The sequence below is a fragment of the Gasterosteus aculeatus genome, chromosome 8, assembly GCF_964276395.1.
Source record: "Gasterosteus aculeatus chromosome 8, fGasAcu3.hap1.1, whole genome shotgun sequence".
Lineage (NCBI taxonomy): Eukaryota > Metazoa > Chordata > Actinopteri > Perciformes > Gasterosteidae > Gasterosteus > Gasterosteus aculeatus.
Window position 1 is genome coordinate 11109332 of NC_135695.1, and position 24718 is coordinate 11134049.

General features: G+C 43.0%; 1 protein-coding gene across 5 annotated transcripts in view; it reads right to left on the reverse strand.

Moving 5' to 3' along the window:
- The window catches only part of pde4ba (phosphodiesterase 4B, cAMP-specific a), a 104501-nt gene that overhangs the window by 5064 nt on the left and 74719 nt on the right, over positions 1 to 24718 (reverse strand). For 3 of the 5 annotated variants that reach the window (XM_040183914.2, XM_078108164.1, XM_078108165.1), the window contains 5 exons: positions 11999 to 12111; positions 4011 to 4104; positions 1114 to 1388; positions 829 to 993; positions 12 to 111 (listed from right to left, as the gene is read on the reverse strand). In XM_040183914.2, coding sequence (XP_040039848.2) covers positions 12 to 111; positions 829 to 993; positions 1114 to 1388; positions 4011 to 4104; positions 11999 to 12111 — 747 coding nt within the window. Of the gene's footprint in view, positions 1 to 11; positions 112 to 828; positions 994 to 1113; positions 1389 to 4010; positions 4105 to 11998; positions 12112 to 21761; positions 21802 to 24718 lie in introns of all 5 variants that reach the window. The other 2 variants (XM_078108167.1, XM_078108166.1) reach the window with 1 other exon arrangement.

Consider the following 24718-nt stretch of genomic DNA (forward strand, 5'->3'; position numbering starts at 1 on the left):
GTTTGACTTACTGGTGTTGATTAAGAATTGGTTTGATACTCCAGGATGGTCAACATCATGGATAGCTGCAGCAAAGATAGCTGCTAAGATCTCAAGATCTGTAAAGACTGCCTGTGAATGAGAGAGAGAGAGAGAGAGAGAGAGAGAGAGAGAGAGAGAGAGAGAGAGAGAGAGAGAGAGAGAGAGAGTTTAAAAAAGGCAGTAAACTAATTATATTTTGCATGGCATCAGATAAGCATCAGAAAGGAAAAAAGTATATTAAAGAGTATTGACTAAGTAACTAGAGTATGGTGGAACAGACATAGCAACCTTTCAAGCATCCAGATTAGAGTTGCAGGTAATATCTAATTAAATAGAAATATATATTTATTTTCTTTTATTAAGAAATTAAGTTGTTGCTGTTATTCTGTTATTCCGCTGTGTTATTCCATAATGACAGGCCGTCTGCCCTTCTGTAGAACTTCACTGAATCTGCTGGCTCCAGTAGACAAAAAGATCAATCATTAAGAAAAGTAAATCCTGATCAGAAGACTGGGGCGTTCTGACCTGAATGTCTCATCAGCTACTAGAACAGCGACTGGCATTCAAGGAAATGGGGGGAGGGGGGGTTTCAATAGAAGTAAGCATGTTGAGCCGGGGTGTGGCGGTGCAGGACTTATGGGGTTATGTAAGAGCTCACTCCTCAACTTTAGTAAAATTTCTGTGGAAGCACACTGGGGCCCCAAGTAAGAGGTGGAGGTGGACTTTTTTTTCTTACAGAGTTGAAGTATGTCAGATCAGGGTCTTGTTGCATTATCAGATATGAATACTCTCCATAGAATAACTTACATCCAGGGCTGGAGTGGAGAGCAGGATGTGTGTGGACTGGGCTACGTCGGCAGCATGCAGGCTGTTATGGTAGGCCACGTCTGAATGGTAGTGATCTTCCAATGTCATCATGTAGGCCACAAACGTATCCACTGGGATCTGAAATGTCTTTAACAGGTCTCGCTCCTGGAAAAAACAACAAAAAAACAACACCATCATTTACTGAGTATCATCCGTGGATTCTTTTTAGAGTGATGAAACAACATTTGAGTAAGCGAGGAGCAACGTGGAATCCCAGTCACACACCTGGAAGATGGCATACATGATGCAGGTAAGAGGCCGGTTGTGGGAGTACTCCGAAACAGTGAAGATGTTCAGACCCCACTTGTTGAGGTCCTCCAGCTCCTTGGCCAGCAGCTCCTCCTTGTCGGTCTTGACACCGAAGCGGGAGATGCTGCTGCCGGAGAGCGAGGGCCCATGGGAGACCTTCTTGACTCCACTGATCTGCGTCATCAGCTGCTGCTTCTTCTTCTCTCGCGTCTTGGATGTCGGCGACGGGATCTCCACCTCATTCTGTTTGTCTGAGGGAGGGCAAAAACAACAAAAAAATGTTTAGGTAGGTACAAGTCTAATAATTGAACTACAGAAACACCTGCAGCTGCCTCGCTCCTGATGTGTTTATGGGTTCAGTTGATTCATGGTGCTCTGTCTTCCACCTGAGGTCTCTCTTTCTCTCCTACTGTCCATTCTTCACCCCCCCCCTCCAAACCCCACACAAACAGGCTTGGCTCACATTTCATCTCATGTTCTTTTCACTCTCATTGACAGACTGAGAGCTGAGGATGCCACACAGCTAAAGCACTTCCATAAAGAATGCCATTCAAAAAGCTGCTGCATCTTTCACAGCTTTATCACATCACTTGGTTCTGGACACAAATGAAATGAGTATGAGGTCTAAGAATACACAGCAAACCATCAGGTGGTATTCCATTCCAAAAGAGGCTTGAATACATATGATCTAAAAATAAATGTTTCTGCTAAATGCTATGTTTCTTCTAAAAAAAGGACCAGGCCAATGCGTTTACTGGCATCCCAGAAGAATGAAATCCCGCAGGGACTGGCTATCGGCACAAATGTGAACTGCGCACTCATCTATCATGCCTTGACTCAGCTCATCGTTATCAGCCTTCCCCTGTGGAGGGTTATTCAATTACCAGCTGTAATTCAAATAATCACTTTCACTCTCATGCACTCCTCCTCTCTCACTGTTTTCTCTGCTTTTCTGTCGCTGTCTCTCGCTCTCCTCAGTCCTCCAGTGGTAATTGAGGATGGGCAATTAAGCGCTCTCAGACATGTGCCGCGTGGAAAACAAGGAGAAGTATATATTGCCCCCTAATTTATTACAAGCCTTCATTACCACCGCTGCTGTGTGTGTGTGTGTTTTTGACCTGTGGGAGATCCGATTGTGAGTCGATCAAGTCTACATTTTTATTCTTAAGTAACGGCAAAAATACTGCACTCTGTTCCACAGTGGATTTGATATGACTGATAAACTAGTTTGTAGCTCAGTTAACACGATCCTGTTATCAATGTTTTACCAAATCCAGTCTGTCTTATTTTGGCCTGCAATGTGTCAACCGGTCTTATGTACAAACCTTTTTATGTAATTATTCTTCCCCTTTGTTTGCACTTTTCTCTCCTCGATCATCTTATATTTTCATTTCTTCTCTTTGAAACACACTGTTTTACAAAAAAATATATTAAGCAGCTGAAGTATAAATCCATTCTCTCTCCCCTGTCTGTTTTCATCCTCCTCCATATGCCCTTCTGTGAGAGACGCAGGTGCAGTAGGGAGGGTGGGGGCTGATTGAGGCCACAAAAAAAGGGAATTATGACATAATAACTTGCTAGGACAGCTGTGCTGGGGCAAAGGCACACGCCAATAGCTGGCATTCTGTTGGTCAACAACCCTCAAAGGAAAGTCAGAAAACCTGGTCTGAAATCGGCCGACGAGAAATGATGGGATCTTTATTTATCTAGGGAGTTATCCAGGCTCCATGGTCACAATGTTATCAATCAACAGTCTGGATTTCCATCAGCTGAAAAGAAAAAAGCCAGATAGACTACAAGAATAAACTGATTTGTGATCTGCCGTGGATCAAGGATTGACCTCTGCAGAAGCAGGCATATGCCAGTTTCTCTGAGCGTGAGTGGATCCGGCGGTGGAGGAACAACGAGGTGTCCCTGCCGACAAAGATGTATTAAGTCAGATGTGAGTCACCAAATCTGCCGATATCATCTCACCGCCCGCAAAGGGGGTTCCTCTGTATGTACCTCTATTTTCTCCCTCACTGCAGTCAGCAACTCCCTCGTTTGCTTCTTCTGTCTCTCCTCAACCCTCCTCTTGCGCTGAAGGATCTGGCTGTGAGGGATCCGACAACAATCTTACATTCGATCAGGATGCCAATCGATTGGTCTATAAATACTCCTTAATACCTACCTAAGTGCATCCTGTCGGTCTGCTGGTATCCGCTGCTTTTCAATCTATATTTCATTGAACCCATTCACGTGTCCATCAACTTTGTGCATCTGTCATCTAGATAACGTCATGTACTTTTGACAAGAACACATCTATCACAAGCCAAACCTTTAACCCCTTAGTGGGTATTGGTTGTCTCGCTAATGATGGTTTATGATCATTTTTGTGCAGGTGGGTAACAAGAAGCAATGTCTCTAAATACAAATATTAACACATATGTTTACCCATCGCCACTTCATCTCAGATCTAGAATGTGTTACAGCATCCAGTTCCAGTCCACCTATGCTGATTCTGACCAACAAGCTGTCAGTAAAATATCACTTTTTACAGAATTCATACAATTTAAAGACCCTTTTCTGCACATATTTTACTTTAATTTGATGCTCATTTTGAGCCCAATGCCACACACATCTAACGAAGCTTCATGGCGCAGTGTTTTATGGTACGCCCCCACAGATAAGCCTGCAAGAACAACTTGCACAGTAACATCATGTGCTGAACCGCCATTGCAGCAAAACAGAAAACTGGATGAACCACTAAAAATTGTATATTTATGTGAATTTTTTATTCATTTCTTGGATTAAATTATAGCCTGTGGTCAAGTGTGGGTTATTAAAACCAAATTGGTGAAATTATCAGTACACAACACGCAACTTTCATTTACCTAGGAAGGTGTTGGAGATGAATTCAGAAACCTGATTCCCAGATCGACTCATCTCAGATAGGTGCGTCAACTCCCGATTCAACATTCTCTTGAACTGCAAGAGAGAAAGGGGAAGGGGGGGAGGGGGAGAAGAAATGTCGTCAGTTTCCACTGAGGGAAGACCTGGAAGAAATTATGGCAAAAGATTTCATGGAAAATACAGTATTATCCCGTTCATACCACCAGATTGCGAATATTATTTAATAATATGAAGATTTCTTGTGGCATTTTACCTGAAAACAATTAGCATGCAGATTATTATTATTTTTACCAGTGGGAAATCCACCATTTTTTAATAATTCTCAATTCAACCGGCAACCAATTTCCAGTTGTATTACCTTGAATCACATTTAATGGGGACTATATGGCTGTTTCATTGGCGTCAGTGTGCAAGAATCAATGACAGGAAAATGAGCTCACTGCTCCCTACATTCAATCTTGTTTTAACATCTTACAATTTGTATGTAGTTTGAATCAATATGAACCATTTTCCTTCTTCGAGACTGGTGTATTTAACAACGCATGGAGACCCGGGCACTGCAGCAGCAGCTGTTTACGACAGACTGATGCATGCGCGTGCACACACACACACACACACACTCACACTTATACAGACACACAGAGCTCTGCAGAGGGCTCAAGATGGAGCCTGAGCACCAAAACACCATTCTGTCAGACCAGGCTCATCATGATCGAGAGAACTTTTGGTGCGGATAGGGTAGCACGGAAATCTGAAAATCCCCCCCAAATCGATATTTTAAATGTTCAATTGGTATGAAACTGGCCCTGAATGCAACAGACATACAGCGCAGAGTGGTACCATGAAATGGGTGCGTTATCCCGACATGCTACGTAGTTAAGCGCCACACACCTTAATATAACCCCAAGACACCGACAGCAGGTAATTGGCTTCAGGCATTTTGGAACCCGTTCTCTCGTTCCTACACAAAGCCAGAACTGTAATCCAACGGGGAAAAAAAGAGGGATGCGAACAGTATTCTTTCAGCGTGGAAAAAGGACAAAAGATCCCTTCTTCTTTTCTCTTGTGATTCCCCTCTCAGCAGCTAAGAGAGCAGCTTGACAATGGCTCACTCTCCCTCTCGGCACGCAGAAAAGGGGCAGCTCTGAGTCTCCATGCTTAAGGATGCATGTAAGGAAAGATGGATCGAAAGACGTAGGAAGAAATAAGCACTGTAGCCGGGCTAGAAGAGGAGGAGATCCATTCGGCTCGGTGGTACAACTGGAGCAGCAGCAGCTGGTGCTGGGAACTCTCCGTGCACTGATGAATTATAGAGGAGTGAGGAAGGGAGGAGGGGAAAATGACAACGATGGAGACAGGAGAGAGGGAGGAGGAGGAGGGAGTGAGGCATCGATGTTCATCTGACTGGAGGGGGGGTTCCTCCACTGCTTGCTGCTCTCTCTGCTGTAGCGCTCGCTCCCCCCCCTCCTAACCTGCTTCTCTCGTCCTCAATTTCTGGTTCCCTCCCTCTTCTGTCTCTCTTCCCTCTGCTGTAGTCTGCCGGCCCCAGCAACACGCTTTATTCAGAACACATGATTTGACAGAAAGTAGGGAGACGGGGGTAGCCCTAATTACAGCTGGGCACATACACGAGGATGTGGAGGGATGTTATATATCCATACTTTCAGCAAAAATCCTCTCTTCTCATGTTTTTTAGCTTTACAACCACTGCATATAAAAACCATTGTCTCCCAGCCCCTGTAATTCCCTCTCAAGGGCATTTGTTTTTATGAAGTCAGCCATTGTGAAGGAATTTCACGGAGCCATAGCTATGCACTCCCTCTACAGTAAAATAAGGAAGGTGGATGAACGGAGAGGGGGAACGTTTTAGTGTGCATATCAACTGTGTATCATCATTATCTCTAATATCATCCTCCGCCTCTTTTCTTTCCAAACGCTGCAACCGTTGCGGAGAGAACTCCTAAGCCTGTTCATTATCTGCATCCCATTACAATAATAAATGCTATCAGGGTGTCCGTGGATGCTATTATTAACAACCCAGGCAGAATGGACAGGAGTCAAAAGAAAAGAGAGATATGGCAGATAATTGCATCTTTCCCCAATTTAGGTAACAACAGCTTATGCTTTTCTCTCGCTGAGAAAGGGTGTATATGCCAATTAAAGGAACATCCCCAACACCATGGCAACAGCATCGAGCAGCCAGGGCTGTTTTGAGAGGAGGAGAAGGGACGAGAAGGGAGGAGAAGGGAGGAGAGGCTTCCCCTTCCCCAGGCAGACATGTGGTGTAGTTGCTGAGCTGTCACGAGGACACGCCGCACATATCGCCTGCTCTCATCCAGCGATTCCCCCCCATCCCTCCCCCCTCCTCTCCACTCCATCTCTCCCTCACTCTCCACCACTTACATGTCAATTTCTCTCTCAGCCGCCACTTGCCAACAAAGTCATCAATCTCTCTGTGTGTCTGCTTCACTGGCAGAATCAATGGGCTGTTCTCGGATGTGTTGATACCGCTGCAGTGAAACGAGGCTGCGGCCACCTGACTGAAACGTACTGTTACATAAGTACCAACGGCCGACTGCGATGGCGCCCTTTTCTTATTTATTTTTTTTACGATTTTGTCACGACTTTTGACGGTGCCACCCCTCGGGGACGGCTGCAATGCACCGCTAACGAGAAAATGCATCCATAGTTCACGTCGCTTCAGAGGCAATCCATGGGAAATTGTAAACAGAAGTTCCCAGAGAACCTCTGAGTCAGATGTGTTTGTGTGCGTGCACACGTACGGAGGGATGAGGGGGAGATCAAAGCTTCCCTGCGAGGATCCCGGATTATCCTCCCACTGAAGGAAAGAACCAGAAGCAGGGAAGCGGGATGCAGGAAATGAAGAAAAAACAAAAAGGGAAACCGAGGAAGCAACTCTTTATATAATAGCTCACTGAATAATATATAAAGAAACCCGAAATAACAGCGGGGGACGTCTCTCTGTGCAATGGGCTGAAGAGCTATGGTTCCCCAGAGGCTTGAAGAAATGCCCACACACACGCGCGCACACACACACACACACACACACACACACACACACACACACACACACACACACACACACACAACCTACCAATGCTATTATCAAGACTTGATGCGGACTTGTCACCTGCATGTTTAAGACTCTGCGGCCCCTTTGTTGCTCTATGACTGTGTTATTGCCGCTGATGATTGGATTTATTCTTCATTCAGGGGCAGAGGGGAACCCAAAGGGGGAACCCATCCGCAAGTGTCTCTTCTGTTTTTTCCCTTTTTAATCTCCTGTGCCACTGTTGGTAATGCTTTGAAATTAAAACACTCATCAACTAAGGCCTGACTTAAAAGTCCAGCGTCTAAAACAACTTGTGTGTGTGTTTGAAGTTGTGCCTTTCAGCCACCAGTGGGTGCACTGTGCTCTGTCTGGTGTAGCTCAGCCTGCTCAGGGAGCACTGACCTCACAACCCTGCAGCAACAGAAACGCACAACTTCACTAATGGATGAACCTGATTAAATGCAACTTTACTAACTAAATGCAAACACGTAAAGTAAATCTTAATGAATGAAAGAACAAAGCAGTTACACTACAAGGTTACATCAATGTTCTAGCAATTTATTAAGTTACATATTTACCAGGCTGGTAACCTCAATGCAATGGCAAACATGTCTGTGGTTATCAGGGAACCTGCCTACGTATGGAGCGTACTCCAGTGTTTCCCCTACATTATCAGAATCCATGTATGTTTACAAGTAGTGCAAGTGGTGCTCCCCCCCCCCCCCCCCATCACCCTTGCAAATGGTGAAAGGAAAAAAACTTTTTTCTTGAGAAAATGCTTCTGTAATTTTCCCACTCACGGCAGTTCCACACTGCCAGGTGCGCGAAAATGTGTCCATGTGGCGCTTGCAGCAGCGGAGCAAAAACCACCAGTGGACCGACGCGACGAACCGTTTGGCCGACTACTACACCCCCCCCCCCCCCCCCCCCCAGAGACAGACAGACACAGGCTGATTTTTCTTAAGAACCGGCTCCTACCGCCGATAGGTCACCTTCTAACCTGGGATGAAGCTTAATACTGACCCAAAGAGAACAAAACAGCACCTGCAATTTGTACATTTCTCTTCATCAAAAGGATACAAGGTTATGTAAGGTTATGTAAGTAGTAACTGGACAGAAATACAACCTTAAATAACCAAACTTTCCATCCAGAATCTGTACTGAATTAAAGTTTGATCTACCTGGCAACGGATGACATGAGATCACAGATCTTAATTCAGGGTCACATGCACAGATATTCTCAAAAGCAGAATACAGGCACCGCTGCCTCTTGCATGAAGCAGGATAACAAAGTAAAAATACAACAAGCAAGAAGGGCTTAGCTTTTAACATAAAAACCCTCAAACAATCCTAAAACTCACTTCAAGCATCGGTGGCAGTGAAATATGTTTAAATTCCTCTGACGAGGACACCTTTAAAAAACACCGAAAAGCAAAAAGCAGCAACTGAAACTTGTTTAATAAAACTATAAAAAAAAGAACTATAACCACAGCCCGTGAAATTCAAACCATGTTAAACAAGCAAGAAAAGTTTAGCACTTAAAGTCCACACACAACAAATAATCCATAAAGATACCAAATAAGAAAGCTCTCAGTGTCCAACCACAAAACAAATCAAAGAAAACTCACCTTCCTCCAACCATTTAGTTTCCCTAACTTCCTCTCTTTCTTGTCAAAGCAGCAGGCTCCCATGTTGCTGTGTGGGGAGTGCAGAGCAGAGTGGGGCTGCCGTCCGATACGTGTGCGTCTCAGTCTGACTACAGCGCGAAAGGACCAAGCCGTGGCTCTCTGACGCTGAGGAACGCCAAAAGCTCCGGTGACTCACTTCGGGCTTCGGAGACTGACAAGGCTTTACCTCACACCTTGAGTATGTGGAGCAATGACTGAGAATGTGTGTGTGTGTGTGCTTGAGAGAGACAACTCTGCCTCATACGCACTCCCTCTCTGGGGGGGGGGGGGGGGGCCTCTTGCGCCTGTTTGCTCGCTGTCCTGCAGCCAGCAGTCACAGCTCTGAGGCTTAGACTGAAAATACCACGCTGATCAATCTGGTTGCTAGAACGCTTCCTTATTTGCTGAACACAGTGGATTTCCTTGAACTTGAAAATGTTTTGTTGCGTTAGTACACTGAGTTATATGCAAACAGGGCCTCTCAGTCTCTTGTTATTTTCAAACAGTCCAAAATCTAAAGAAAATGATTTCCACTGATCAGTCCTTCTGTCCCTTTTCACTAGTTTATAAAGGTGAAAAATAACTAACTAACCAAGATGCAACATGTAATCAAACAGTTCCAAAAAATCCTAAATATACACATTATGCCAAAAATCTATATCAGCAGCAACTGCGTCAACGAGAATTTTCCGACTGGCCTTGGCCCATGCAGCTATGTCAGCCATACGTAACGGGGAGGACAGTGACGTCCTGTAGCCTCTTAGAAGGGACAGCCTGCACTTCACCTTGTAGCATCAGCAGCGGCCTCTCACATTCCCCCCCTGCTCACACTTATATTTCATAATCTGACACAGCTTGAATTACAGTTTTTCCATCCTAAATGCAACGAGTAGTTGCGTGGTCCCAAGAGCTGATGGGCATGTTCTCGCTAACAAACACCAGGTTGAGTGTCACACGTCACACGGCGCAGAGGCAGCAGCCGTGTAATGTTTTAGTTTGCTGGGAAAAAACAACGCTGGGTGCAAGATAGCTTAGGCATCAATGATAATATTCTCAATGTGCGCACATACGCACTCACACGCGCACAAACAGCTCATGCATTCAAGGAGGACATACTTAAGAGGAGTCCTTATCTGATGCTCACGGGTCAGGACACAATCGAACCAGGGAGAGAGGCTCATGTTAAACAATAAACCGATTGTGCCTAATAGGATCAACGGAAGATATGTCACTCTGTAACTCTGTGAGCAAAAACTCATTACTGGCTACATCTGAATTTACATCATCCTTCAACAGTTTGAGATATTCTGCCAACTAAGTAGAAGCATAAATGTTTCAAACTGCTTGAGCCAAACTACCGTCAGCTGCTGATAGGATTATTATGGAAAGAACTCCTTTTATTTTTCATAGATGGAACATTTTGGAATGTCTCGAGTTGGGGAGGTTCATGAAATCACACATGCAGATAACCAATACTTTTTAAAACTGTTAGGTGCTAAAATGATGCTCTTATATGGCATAATTTGACCAACAACTCAACAAATGTAGGGTTAACTAAACCACATTTAATAATATAGTAAACGTATATACCCTGTTTCATTATGTCGCTCTTATCGACTTTTCAATGTCTGTCTGTGAATGTTTAAATGGTTAATCGTAGTTATTCAGCTGTCCTCATCTGTCTTAACTGAAACCAGTCCAGCTGACTGTGCGTCCAAATGACGACAGCAATGGGAAAAATAAACACAACCATTAACCAACCCAAGCGGACATGATGGGATGTCTATTGTCGTCTGGAGAGAGAGCAGGGGATCAGGAAGGAGACAGGAAAAGACAGTCACTCTGCCCAGGGGTCTGCATGGATCCCTCACACACACTGCTCCCTCTCTTCCTCTCTAGTTTATTGTTTCTGACCCACTGCGAGATCCCTCACATCCTGTTGTCCAATTTTATGAGAAATAACAAGCTTATCCCATTGGCTTGCTTTACAAACCACTTCCAGGCTCTCTTACACAGAGCTGCCACTCACGACAGCTTTCTGTCAATTTACTGCCACCAGCAAATCCTACAAAGTTCTAACTATTGGAAGTTTTGAGTCAACAAAAAAGGTGTAATCTGTAATGTTTTATAATCCACCCCCCTTCTATAGCAGTCCAAGGTATAATATCAAATGTGAACATGATGGTCATGCATCCAGTCTTATGTTTATGTAACGGAGTTGGAAATTCAATTGCATGCCCGAAATCCACCTGTTACATTAACAGACAAAATTGTACTATTATCATTTTACTACTATAGTAATGAATTTTGTAATACAGCAACTTGAACAAGAATTGTTCGCACAGTGCATGAGCTAAAAAAAAAAAAAGCTTCTTCTTGATTTTTTTGCCGACTGGACGTAACTATTTTATAACTCTGAAATTGAGCTTTTTGGGCCACAGGGGATTTGGGCGTTGCACTACCACGAGTGGCCACTTGAACACATCTTGCGTGATGCCGTCTACCACAAAGCATGTAAATGGAAAAAAGTTGAATTATTACTTTTGTACTATACATTTCTTCATAGTCCATGAATAATTAACATTTTTCAACTTTTTTTATATTTATTAAGGAAGCAGGAACTCAACAGGACAAACAGGAAAGAAATAGCCAGCCAACCAGTGAAAAGCTGCTTGACATAAAGAGGATCCAAACAAACAACCACTCCAGACGCCAAACCATTTCCTTATGTCCAATTGACCACTGCTGCATTTAGAAATGCAATAGTCCCACAAACAGAAAGTATGTTCATATCATCTATGCACCCTGCATCACAGTACGAGAGACTGGACAGAAATGGTTGTTTTTTTAGTAAAGGATAAAAAGGAGGATACATTTCCTCCATTTGCACCACCATTTTTCTCACGAAGAGAAAAGAAAAACATAGCTGACAATAATGGAGTTTGGTGATGTTTTAATCAGCTGATGAGTATCATCAAGTCCTTTCAACCTGGCAGTGCTCATGCTGATACAGCTCACTGCTGCAGCCTCCAACAAACCAACCTCTCGTTACTGTGCATTCAATTCTGTTGACTTTTTTCATGGTCATGGCAAGTTCACATATGTTTACAGCTTCAGTGTCACTGTCATTCATCTGTTTATTATGCTGAAGGACAGAGCCCCTCGAACGTTTCCCACACTATTGAGGAAGAAGAACGGATGTATAAGAATTGCAAGCAGCCTCTCTTACCTTGTTGGAGGCCATGTCGCTGACGGAGCGGTAGGTCTGGATGGTCTCCAGCTGGTCCAGACACCAGTCCAACTCCTCCATCGTCTCCATGGCCAGCTTCTGGAACGCCTCATCTGTCAACAGGCAGCCGGCACACAGAGACACAATGTCAGGACACAGGGCGCACACGGAGCCCGAGTGCTGCGCCGCAACTACCAGACAACTCCCACCCACGGGTGCTGCCCGGGGTGCCTGCTGCTGCTGAGGGAGGGGAATGGCTAGAGGTGGTACCCAGGGCTCACTCATCGCGAGGAGGTGCGGCTGTGGAGAGGTAGCTTTGTTTGAACAGGAGCTGAGACGGAGATTCCCCCCCACATTGTGCGTGAGTCCACGCAGGGTTGTGAATATGGGTCGTATATGTCGGGTTACAACTGCTGCAAAGAAATGTGTGGTAACGGTTTTGCAGCGAGGACATAGTAGGTCAAAGACTCAACCACAGCAATGATACAAACATAACCGGACAAAAGATACAATTGCAGGAAATTACACATCAAATTTACCAGAACAACATTTTATGGAACATTCGTATTATTGTGGTATTTTTCCACATGCTCTATTTTCTTTGACACACATTAGTAATTAGGATGCCACGACATATTAGTTTCCTTATTGATGAATCTGCAAATGTTCTTGACCAGGATCCAAAGTAAATAAAATGTCAGAAAATTGTGTAAAAAGATTATCCCCAAAACATTCAGTTTACATTACATGTTTAGTTTAGTAAGAAAAGTAGCAAATCTTCAAACTTTTAGCATAGAAGGTAATAGATTATTGAAATGGTTTGCTCCATAAAAAAGATATTGTAGACCGCTAAATGTAATACATAGAAAATGGTAGCTGAAACCACACATTATTAGATAAAACAAATGGACTGTGACAAAATGTGTCATGCTAAAACCACGATATTCCAGCCCTGATTATTGTATTTGGCAACGGACCGTAGCTTTGAATTGAAATGAAGCTCTAGAGTAAAACATCCTCTTGTCTCATACGTTCCTTCATTCCTCTTGCATGCTCACTTATTAGTCCCTTGTGTCATAGGTGCCATCGTCCCGGGCTGTCAATCATGATATCAGCCGGGCTGTTCTATCCAACAGCCCAACGCCACAAAGACATTTTTAGCTTATCATCTTGCTGCATAAATGTTCTCTCTACCTTCGGTATGTTCATGTTGCTCTCACACACCCCTCTACCTTCCCATCAACAAATAAAGTCTGTTCATAATTAACCACTAACTTGTCTTTACGCCTATGACCAGATGTAGAGAAAAACAACCATGTTTTGTAGCCACTGCTGAAATGTTCTTGCATGAATATCGAGTCGATATTCCTACCCTGATCCTGTGCGTAACCTGTTTTTCAGATGTGTGTGGGAAGAGATGACCAGTGGGGCTAAACTGACAGGCTGACACACACACAGACAGACACAGACACACACTCTGCTGCCGCTGCATTGTGTGTATACTCCGGGTCTCCTAGCTGCGGGGCACAACATGGCAGCAGGGTGTGCGCTGTGGCAACCTTAGCGTGGTCACGTAGAATGTGCGCCTTGCTCTGATCTCCTCGCCGTCAAAGACATGAGCCTGTTTGCTCGTCCCAAACATGAGGCACCTGGCACTTCGCCCACAGCCTTCCTCCACTCCGAGGAGGCGGGTGAGAGAAAGTGACGGAGTGTGTGTGTGTGTGTGTGTGTGTGTGTGAGAGAGTTTGTTTAGTTTAGCCGGCAAGCTTCTGATGTCAAAATGGCTTACACTCTTTTGAGATGTTTCTTCCCCGTATTGTCAACACGTTTGAGGTGGTTCGTGTCTTTGAAGCGCATAAAAAGCTCGGATGAGCACGACCCTGAATTATGCATCCGCATTTACGAGAATAATTAGTTCATCAGATGGGCAATTGTGTGTTTAATGCATTTCGTTCTTTGATCGAACATGAGCAGCACTAGAAAAAGGAAAGTTGAAGAGAACTCAAGACCACAGTTTTTTTTGTTCTTGCACTACTTTTTTCCCTTTGTGCAAGTGCATGCCAGTAATTACAGTTGTGCTGATAATCAACAGATGTAGGTAGATGTAGGTGTGGGAAATGTGGCAATATAGTATTACAATAGTTTTTTACAGCTCAGACCAGCTCTTTGCCATGTAAACTAAGTCGGATTGTTACAGTGGTCTTTAGAACCATTTAGCATACAGACAACCAGGACTTTAAGTTGTAATATAATTTTAAAAGTAGATGGGTTACAGCTTGAGGCTGCTGATGGGATCAACGGAAACTTGGTTTGGCATAACGTGTGTTTGTGTGTTTGGTGTGGAGGCTGCGTTCTGGGTTCAAACTCAATTGCTACATGTATTCTTTGAGCTCTTCACCGCGTTCAGAACTTGTTTCAGAACCTACAAAGATCTGGTTTGGTGAGTGGGGACATGAAGCTGGTCGCATGGCCAACGTCTTGTGGGTCCCCACATACGAAGTCCGTTCTCGAGGTAGAGTGCCAGATCCACTTAACTTAACGATGGCACTTATAAGAGTCTTCCTCTGATCCCTGGCCAGCGAGCAAACAAAGCCAAGAACAGTCAGTCTTCTCTCCAGTGCAGTTCACCAACAGTCAAATTAAAAAAAAAAATTCTAAGCATGGAAGCATTTGATATTCGCTCAGTTACAGCATTTCTCACCATTATGACCAAATACAATCAAAGATTCAATCAATTCAATCTTTATTTCAGAGGGGAGTAGGGTGCACATGGCCGTAAAGTAAATACAACCCAGTCTCTGTTTATAATCTGCAGATAAAAGACGGATAAATCCAAAAAATCCTTTCCAGACATTAACTTGCTACACTGTCCCTGAGTTAACCTTAATTGTAATTTAATAATAGTGCGATATCGCGAAAATAGAAATGCCAGTAAATGACAATACACTCCACTTTCTCCCACACTAGTCTAGACTGTAAGTGTGTAGTTTAGTATATAGAGATTTAGAAATTACCAGACTTTTAACAACACTTTTATTCTCACTTGTTTTCAACAGGAGAAGCACGAAGGTTTGCTGTATATTAGTAATTACTTTAGTTACAGACGTTTGTAATCTCATGGCCTCAGATGGACCGAGGGAAACAAAAAGCACACAAACACACCAGCAGCACAACGTCAGAGGGGATTTCCACCACTCCCACCCCAACATAAGGACCTTTCTGATCAGCGCTCAGACCTACAGCGCCTGTCCCACAGCGGCACACAGGAAAACACACATTTACACATCAACAATCCACTCCGACACACCAGTGCACTTTGACCGAAGTATTAAATCAAACATGGACTTTCCAGCTGTGGGAGTCAGAAGTATGACCATATGAGGTCAGCTCTTCTTTTTCAGATTAAAAATTCTGTTCAGTTCAAGCCTCATAATAAGTTTTAAACGGTACCACTAATAACAGCAAAAGACCAAACAGACAAACAATAGCAACAACAACAAAACGATTCTCGATAATTGTGCACAAAACACCTTTGGTATGATATCTGTAAATCTTTATTGTGAATCTGTACAGAAGTGAGTGCAGAAATAGACACGTTTTTGATCGGCTCTTTGATACATTTGACAGAGATTTAGTAAAAGTCTGTTGCCCCGGCGATTTATTGAGGCAGGACTTTAAGGGAGACAACTAGCAGAAGCGGTGCACGCGTACAGTTTATGGCATATGTCAATATCAGATCATATAAAGACAAGTGTGCCCAGAGGATGTCTGACCAGAGGAATTAATGAAGTGTGTGTGTGTGTTTGTGTTTCTCCGTATGAGACAGCTGCACCTGCCATCCTCTTGTGTGCATAGTTAGTTTCCTGCCTGTGACGTTACACTAGCTGCAGGGGAGTAGAAGGGCTGCTGCTCATTATCAGCCGCCAAAACATATACGGCGTTGTGGACGGGATGTGATGTCACCCTTTGATAATACTTTCTGTTTTCAAAAGTATTGGGTAAGTATCCACGTCGTTATCTTGTGCCACATTTCCCGTGAGCTACTCGTAAATAAAGCAACCCCCAAAGCGAAACCAGACTATGACGTTGGCTGAACGGCAGCAGCGCAAGGTTTCTTGGAGGAGAGAGTCAGAGGATGAGCCATTCTGGTGTGACATCTATTACTTTACAAGAAGCAGAAAACAGGGTCAACCTGAAACCCGCTGCCGCCTTACGCAACACTTCTTCTCAAAGAGCAGAGGTGCGGCTGTTTTAGTGCTGCTTTCCCCACTTCGTACAAGCCGAATTATGACTTCACATGCACAGCATTGCAAAATGCACTCATGAGTGGAAGAATTGCGAAAAACAGGGAAGAAGCTGGAGCTGGTTGTGGTTTTGGGTGCACGTTATGTGACCCAGAATAGTTTGTCGATTGAAACATTTCTGTAAGTCCGGTTGTGAGAGGAAATTAGATCATGACTGTTTTTTGTTTTTTTTAATAGGAGCTCATTTTTCTGATTTACAAAGGAGCGGAAAACAAATAATGCCTCAATAGATGGTGTTGCCCTGCGGTTTTAAATTGTAAACACATTGTAGCGATCAAGGATTTACACATGCTTCACCACTTATGAATTTTCACCTTCAGTGGAGGTGGGTAAATGTATCGCTCTGGATTGCCGAAACATACTGGAGCCTTTTTCATGTGGTGGACGTCCAGAAGCAGCAGGAACACATTTAGGACACTAACTGAATGATTAAAAAAGCTGTCCTGGTTAGTCACAGCAACAATTTCTATATTGACAGCTTCCATTTATGAGGCAGTCTGCAAAGGAATATTTAATGAGAAAACTCTTGGTCACATTTAAGTCTAGTATTTATTGTAGCTCTTTGCTCTTGTCAACGTTTTCAGTGTTGCTGTGGATCTTACTATTGTTTTGACTAAGTTTGAATAGTTTCGTCTACAACCTTTTAGGATGTCACCTTGGCCTGGGCGCCCTTGGATGTCACCAAATTGAAAAGGAGGTTGTCTGAGTAACAGAACAGTTTGACATGTTGAAAAATACACCTATTTGAACGCTTGCTGAAAGTGCAATGAGAAGATTGACTACACTCATGGCACAGGACCAGAAAACCTGTCCTGTGCTTTGACTGGAGTTCGTCAAACAACCGTCCATGTGTGCTGATGTGCATGTCCGACCCCCTGCACGGTTCTTGCTGACTGTTGTCCAATCCTTCTCAATGGACATGGGGTTGCCTTCACTTTCAATGACACTCTGCACTGTTCACAGGTTCACATTCCTGTCAGATTAACAACACCAAGCAGCACAGAAAGCAAAAAGTCAAAGTAGCTCGCACCAACTGCCAAAGGGTGGACGCTGAGTCCAGATCCTTTGCAGCATCTTTGGAATAACAGCAGAAAATAATGGCCTTGTTAACCAAAATGTTGAAATGTTCTCATGTTTTGAAAAAAATGTTTTGCATGGTACAGGAGTTCATGCTAATAAAAACCCACTTATGTGGCTCTCAAACCCCATTGAGAGGAGGATTTGGGTGATTTTAGTTGCAGTATGTTATAATATGGTTACTTATGTGGTCTCACTTTAAAAAGGAAATAGAGACGAACCCACACTTCATTTCAGGGATTTCTGAGTTGACTTAATGGATTATTAGAAGTAAAGTGCTACATTGTTATGTTACCATGACACACAGTGTATTACTGTAATGTCCTACACGTCAAAAGACGGGTCAAAGAGAAGGGGGTCCAGGAGACAGAGACACACAGATGTTATCAGCATCTCTGTGATTTTATGTATCTTCATGTGCTTAGTTTTGCTCAACCCCCAAGATGAACAAAAATAATTCTAATGATTGAGAAAGTAATTCTTCAACGATGGCATTTTTGCTTGATTATTATAAAAATTATATATGTTTTATTTATTTAGTGCAAATGAATTGAACACAAATAGCCACATTCATATTCAAAAAGATTGTGCAAATATTTTCTTTAACATCTCCCTCTGTAATTCTGCAATGGATATGAAATCATATGATGCATTTGGATACTGAGTAGCACAGGATATATTTTAGTACTGGATATCAATCTAATGCCTAATAACTCAGACTTGAAATATCTCTACTTATCTTTAAATGCCTTAACAGGAGAACTTAACCAAGTCAAACTTTGCATATGAGACCATGGCTACTTATTTAAAACAAATATGTGACTCACATAATAACTAGATAGATAGAGAGTGATTCATGCATGTAGGAGGTGAAGGTGAGGAGCACATTGTAAGGACTGATCTGCAATCAGAGACAGGAGCCTGAAGGTTCACCAAGGCTAGAGGTGTCTGCATCAGTCTCACATCCAGTATTCACCGTTATCTGACTGCTCGTCATCTTGTGGTGTAAATACCCTAAATGTTTTATTGTCAACATCGCTCTCCCTCCCTCTGATAATAAGGGCGGACGTCAACGGGGCTGTTTGTCCCTCCTATCAGCAACTCCGTGGACTCGGGAGTGTAACACCGTCCTGTCCTTGAGCTTCACTCTCCATCATTCTCTCCATCTGTTTTGGCTCCTGCACTCATAAACTTTCACATACTCTTTTCCCACATCTTCCCTCCCACTCCCCCCGCAGCGTCTCGCTCTCTTACTGTTAGCTTCGATACGCGCCGATATGTGTACACTCAGACGCACAAACACCCTGCAACCGACCAGGCTTTGTCTGTGTTACCTGAGTTGAACTCCCACATCGGGGGCAACAGTACCGACTGGGCTGAATAGGCCCGCTGGCTGGCTTTTGCCCCCTGGGTTGATTAGCATAGATCAGAGAAGCCATGAACCTAGTTAGCCAGACTTCAGTTGCAGTTGTTGCAGCTGCTGCCGGACATGATTCTGATTTATCTTTGCTGAAAATGCAATGTAGTGATGTAGCAATAGACCCCCTCACCAGAGTGACCCAGAGAAACGTTCACATAAATAACAAACAACTTATTTTAGCTTTTTTTTCAAAAGACTTTTGCTATATATGGAGAAATATAGAGATGTTGCTGTTATATGCTTATTTCGTACTTTTTTAAACAGAAAAGCCACCAATTCTGATGCTAAACGGCTAACTAGGCTGAAAAAATGGGATAGGAATCAATTTGAACTAATATGGTTACTTATATGGTCTCACTTTAAAAAGGAAAGAGAGACGAACCCACACTTCATTTCAGGGATTTCTGAGTTGACTTAATGGATTATTAGAAGGAAAGTGCTACATCGTTATGTTACCATGACACACAGTGTATTACTGTAATGTCCTACACGTCAAAAGACGGGTCAAAGAGAAGGGGGTCCAGGAGACAGAGACACACAGATGTACACACATCAAGAGAGACTTTGTCTATGAAGTATAAAACGGGCCTCTGTCACATTAAATGGTCTACGTTGTTGTTGTAAATGAGACAAATCGGGGTCTTTGGCTGCCAACATTTTCCTGCCGGAAGGATCAGTATTTACTTATTTTACATTCATACAATGTGGAAGAAACCACTTCTTCCACATTGTAAGGATGTAAAATAAACCAGGGCCTGGGTCACTTTTAAAGGTTTCATTGTCTAACAATCAGGAAGTAAACAATAACACGTGCAAATAGACAAATTTACAGGCCATGCTTCCTACGTTTTTTTGGGGCTTTGATATCTGAATGACATTTTATTGAGCTCAGGCAAGAAACAATTTGGGTCTCAACACTTTTACAGCTGTTGTTAAACTGTTGCCTAAAGAAATCATTGTCTTATCCACATAATCTTGACCATATTTAGCGTGAAGACCTTAAAAGCAAGTTCCACTATGAGCCAGGACCAGGTGGACCTGATGGGGAGGCAGTAGGCCTGGTGAGCTGAGCGAAGGGGGAGAGTTTCTAGGAGTAAAGAGTTTGCGTGCAACTAAAAATGAGAGTCTCCTGTAACATATGAATACCAGCTGAAAAAACCCTCAAACGACCTAAAAGGCATGTTCTGTATATATGTGTGTGTGTGTGTGTGTGTGTGTGTGTGTGTGTGTGTGTGCAACACAATAGAATTGAGCTAATAAATAATATTGGGCACAAACAGATTGATTTCATTTGACCATATTGGAAAAATCAAACTTCCTGATTGAATCAATATTAAATACATGTTTCCCCCAAGTAAAATTCAAATAGGCTTGTGGCATTCACAGTGTTATAGCAGTTTCATAAATATATATCTGGATCCTGTGGCAAAACAATCTGCTACATTAATGCCGAGTAGTTTTAACCAGTTTCCCCGTTTCCTTGTTTTAGATGATAACAATCAGGAGGATTGTAGCTATGGTGGGGGGATTTTTACTATATAATCATTTTGAAACAATATTTTGTATCCTGTTCCAAAACGAGGTGGGGGTGTTTTCTCGGCGGGGAGGGTTATGGGTCCAAATACGCAAACAAAAGAGCCGGTCGAGAGCGTTGAATCCGTCCGCGCTAGGCTGAACAGGCCTGCTGGCAAGGGACCACTTCAGGGGAAGGGCAGCCGTCTACTTTATGACTGTGCTGACGTCAATGGCATAATTCAAATACTTGCAGGGTGCACGCTTCCAGCTTTCTGAACCTACACTCACACTCTGTGGCGGGCCTCAGCTAAAACCCGACCTGGAACTGGACTGAATAAAACTAACGCGACTGGAAGGGAGTCGGGTCAGACTGAAACAGCACAACGCCACTTGGCGCGCGTCAGCCGTCAAAAAGGCCAGTGACAGATAGACATGACTTCGGAAATGTGTTGTGTAGTCGCTAACAGAGACTTCAATTTGACTTGCACACCAATGAAACTAAAAGGTACTATTGGAAGTGTGTGTTAAAAGTTTTTTATGCAAGTGAAAAAAGGAAGCTGACGTGCAAAAAGGAAAAAAAACAAATTAAACCCCCTTCTGTGAGGAGCGATTCTCTTACTGAAAATGGGAAGTGACACTGATTTTGTGTGACGTGTGTTGGTGGTATTGACATTTTCAGTGTCTACAAGCGAATACACTCATTACATTACATCATCTCAAATGAATGCCTCTTTTCAAACAAATTATATATCTTGGGGTTTTGGACCGATTTGCGGTCTTTATGTTTCTCGTTGGCTCCAAACTCAGTCAAACGATCAGAGAGATTGTTGAAAGATTTGCTTACAAGCTGAAAAAAAACAACCTAGCGGACATTTCAAGCTAGAATTGTGTTGATCTTATTTTAAAAAGAGTACTATATAGTTCCAACAACTGATAAGGAACCGAATCAACAAGTAGAATACAATGTTAAGTGGAATAACTATCAAACATCACAGTGAGTCAACCAACTCTTTCATCGGGTCTCTTTTCACACACACACACACACACACACACACAACACACAAACAGACTCTTATGGACACTGTAGACGTGAAAGTCCCTTTTGGAAGTATATTCCTTGTCGTTGTGCAGTAAGACCCCCGTAGATGTGCGCCATCATTTCTCTAACCCACCAGAGGTCACTCTGTAAAGAAACCTCCAACCCTCTTCACGCCTCTGAGGGCGTCCGACTGACACCTGAGAGTTTGAGGGCGAGGATACAGTGAAATGGGACCTGATGCCGGCAGCTTTCTATTTCTTATTTGGGTCGACACAGCTGTAGACAAGCACGCAGACGCACACGCACACAGAACACACTCACAAAACAACACGGACGACATAAGTCACACAGGTGGAGATGCTTTTTTTAAAAGAGTCTGTTACAAGTTGGTTCTAACGATGTACTCACCAAAGTAATTTGAAAGATCTAGGAACGCGGCGACATCGCTCTAAGAAAGTCCAAGACAAGGCAACAGACACAAGCGGTCAGACAGGTTGTTAATAAGCCAACTTGATCAGCCAGATGATCAGAAACACTTTATTTTCAGTTAAAAGCAAAAGTGACTGATATTGACAGAGTTGATTGTTTAAAACATTTATGATCGGCTGGCTGCTCATGATCACCTGTCCGACCTCGTTTTTGCAAAGACACACACTTACACTACAATTAGGTCAGTACGCGCATGAGAAACCCGAACTCTGAAAGCAATTGTTTCCATATGTGTCATTTATTTATGCTACAGTAACTTCGTGTTAACTGGCTGGTTGATTCAAATAATACAAAAGATGTTTCAATCAATTAACACAGGACTTTAACACATTTCATCACTTTTTTCATTCAATCTGTTTTATTCTAGTATTTATTGTTCTCTTTGTAGAATGAAACCATTTAGTAAAACCAAATCCAGCAGGCTTATCAGGAGTATTTGTAGGCTAAAGAGATCATACATTTAGGCCCATTTTTATTAGTAAATAGAGGCTGCCAGCCAAGAAGCAAATAATAATAGTGTAAAAATAAGCCTACAAATTCTGTACCCCCTTTCTGTCCCTTTCCCATCCTTCCCTGTCTCTCCCTCTCTCATCAATCACCAGCTAAAGAAGACAAAGACGTAAATTCCTGGAAAAGCACAAAGGACAGAGGGGCACGTTTCTTTTTTGGAAACTTAAATACTCCTTTCAGGTGAATATCAAGGTTAGAAAACAAAAAACCTTATTCCGTGTTTACCAACTCACTCATTCTGCCAAAAAGATGAAACTGTTAAATGCCGGGCACGATCATTTATGGGTCGGTCATCCGACATTGCATATATTTAACGTAGTAATTCCTTCAGAGCTGCAAGTCTTTGTTGTTTTATTAATGTTGCACCTAAAGGATTTTCTGTTGGCTTAGAAAAAACAACTCCTTGGTCTCGAATGCCATTTGATCCCTCGTGGACATTCGTAAAAAAAAATGTCTTTAAATGTTCCGTTTTTCTTACGTAAATCAACCTCCAAGTACCAAAGTAAATCGAATCCTTTTTTTCCTACGATACGGACGCACTGGTAAAAATGATTATTCATGACGTCACCTTGTCTCCAAAGAGTCATAAACAACGGTCATGTCTGAAGAGAGCGGGCGGTTTAGGGGGAAGCTGTGATATTTCTCACCTGCTGTCTGACAGCTATGTCCCCCACAAACGCAGTGATGGAAGGATCTTATCCCATACAAGGAGGCTCACAAGCTCACCTGATGATGCAAGGTGGACAAACAGGGATTCATTTATCACACACACACACACACACACACTTGTGGGTGTGAATACGCAGCGGGACGTGCATTTGTCAACGTAGAGAGAGAAAGAGGACACTTTGATGGATGTGGTTTATTGCTGGGCAGGCCTTCACGCTCCGCTTCTGAACTCTGGAAACGTTGCCAAGGTATTTCTCTACGTGTGACACATATTGGAGATGACGGTAATAATAATGTTTGGACAGGCTGCTCAGAAGGTTTGTCATGGATGGACACCAGTAGCTTAAAAACAACTGTTTTCATTGCAGCCAATGCTGTAAGAAAGGTTTATGAACAACTAATATTATAGCAGGATGTTTTTCTGCGGTGTGGAGATGTCCTACATCTTGTGCAACCACCATGGTTATGGAAACCTGCATTGATCATGTAGGAACGGCCTCTGTTAAAGTCCCAGGCTTTACTGTCCCCAACCCCTGACCTCCCTCTCTTTGTAGCGTTATGACAACATCACGCCAGAGTTCTTCTGCCTTTGCTTCTAAATAAACTTTCCCATGTAAACAATCAACCTAAAGTAATTCTACCATGCTGCAGATTCGGCCTTATCCAAATAAAAATAAAGCAACAATCGGGAATGAAAGTGGTCTTACGATCCTAAAAAAACAGACTGTCAGAGATATTGAGCAATGATTGGCTGCAGGAAAATCATTTTTTACAGAATTATATGATAGATTTATTGAGGATATCATGAAATAACAAGTCAAACAGTGTTTGTCAGTTGTCCGATGTGGTCTGGTGGCCAATTTGACAGGATCTGTCATATTCAGCATATTAGCTCTTGGGTTTTGTCCAAAGGTCACTTTTGTGACCCATTACTAAGTGGATGTCTGTGCCAAATAACAACTTTCTATTTAAAATCCTTGAGACAAGCCGGCTGCTTTGTGGGGCTGTAGGCTACTGAGCTAACTGCTAACAACGGCTTGCTAACACGCCCACGGTCATATGTGAGTAATGAGTATCGAACTGAGTAATAACACAGTTTTCACGCAGAGCTTCATGCCGCAGGTCAGACGCTGTCTGCCCTTTGTCTGCTTTCACCGCAAAGGAACTCGTTTGTGCCTGAATAAAGAGGGATGAATTGTTACAGACCCCTTTACAAAAGGGTTCTAAACACCCGACAGAATATAAGTACATTTGTATGCGGTCATGTGTGTGTGTGTGTGTGTGTGTGTGTGTGTGTGTGTGTGCATGAGGATGTAATGTTATTGCAGTGGCCTATTTCCTCATTAGTGTCAAAATCCTGTCCTGCTATACTTCCTTCTATGGAGAGAAAGGTGTCTATGGGAGTAGAACACACCCACTTACTTTCTTCCACTTCCATTTACGTTCAGATGACCCTCGCCCCCTCATTTGTTGTGCATTCACTGGCTCCGTTATGTAAACCGTACACCAGCACACAAATCTGTCCTTATCCAGCCTCACCTTCAAAACGTGGACGTCTTTTTGTGTCAGCTGGATACTAATAGAGGTCATGGAGCTTTAGGGTCACCTCATAAAACTGCCATCCCCCTTTATATATATCACATTAACTTGTACCTTGTATCCAAGGTGTTTCTACCTCTTTTCCAACCCATTTAACC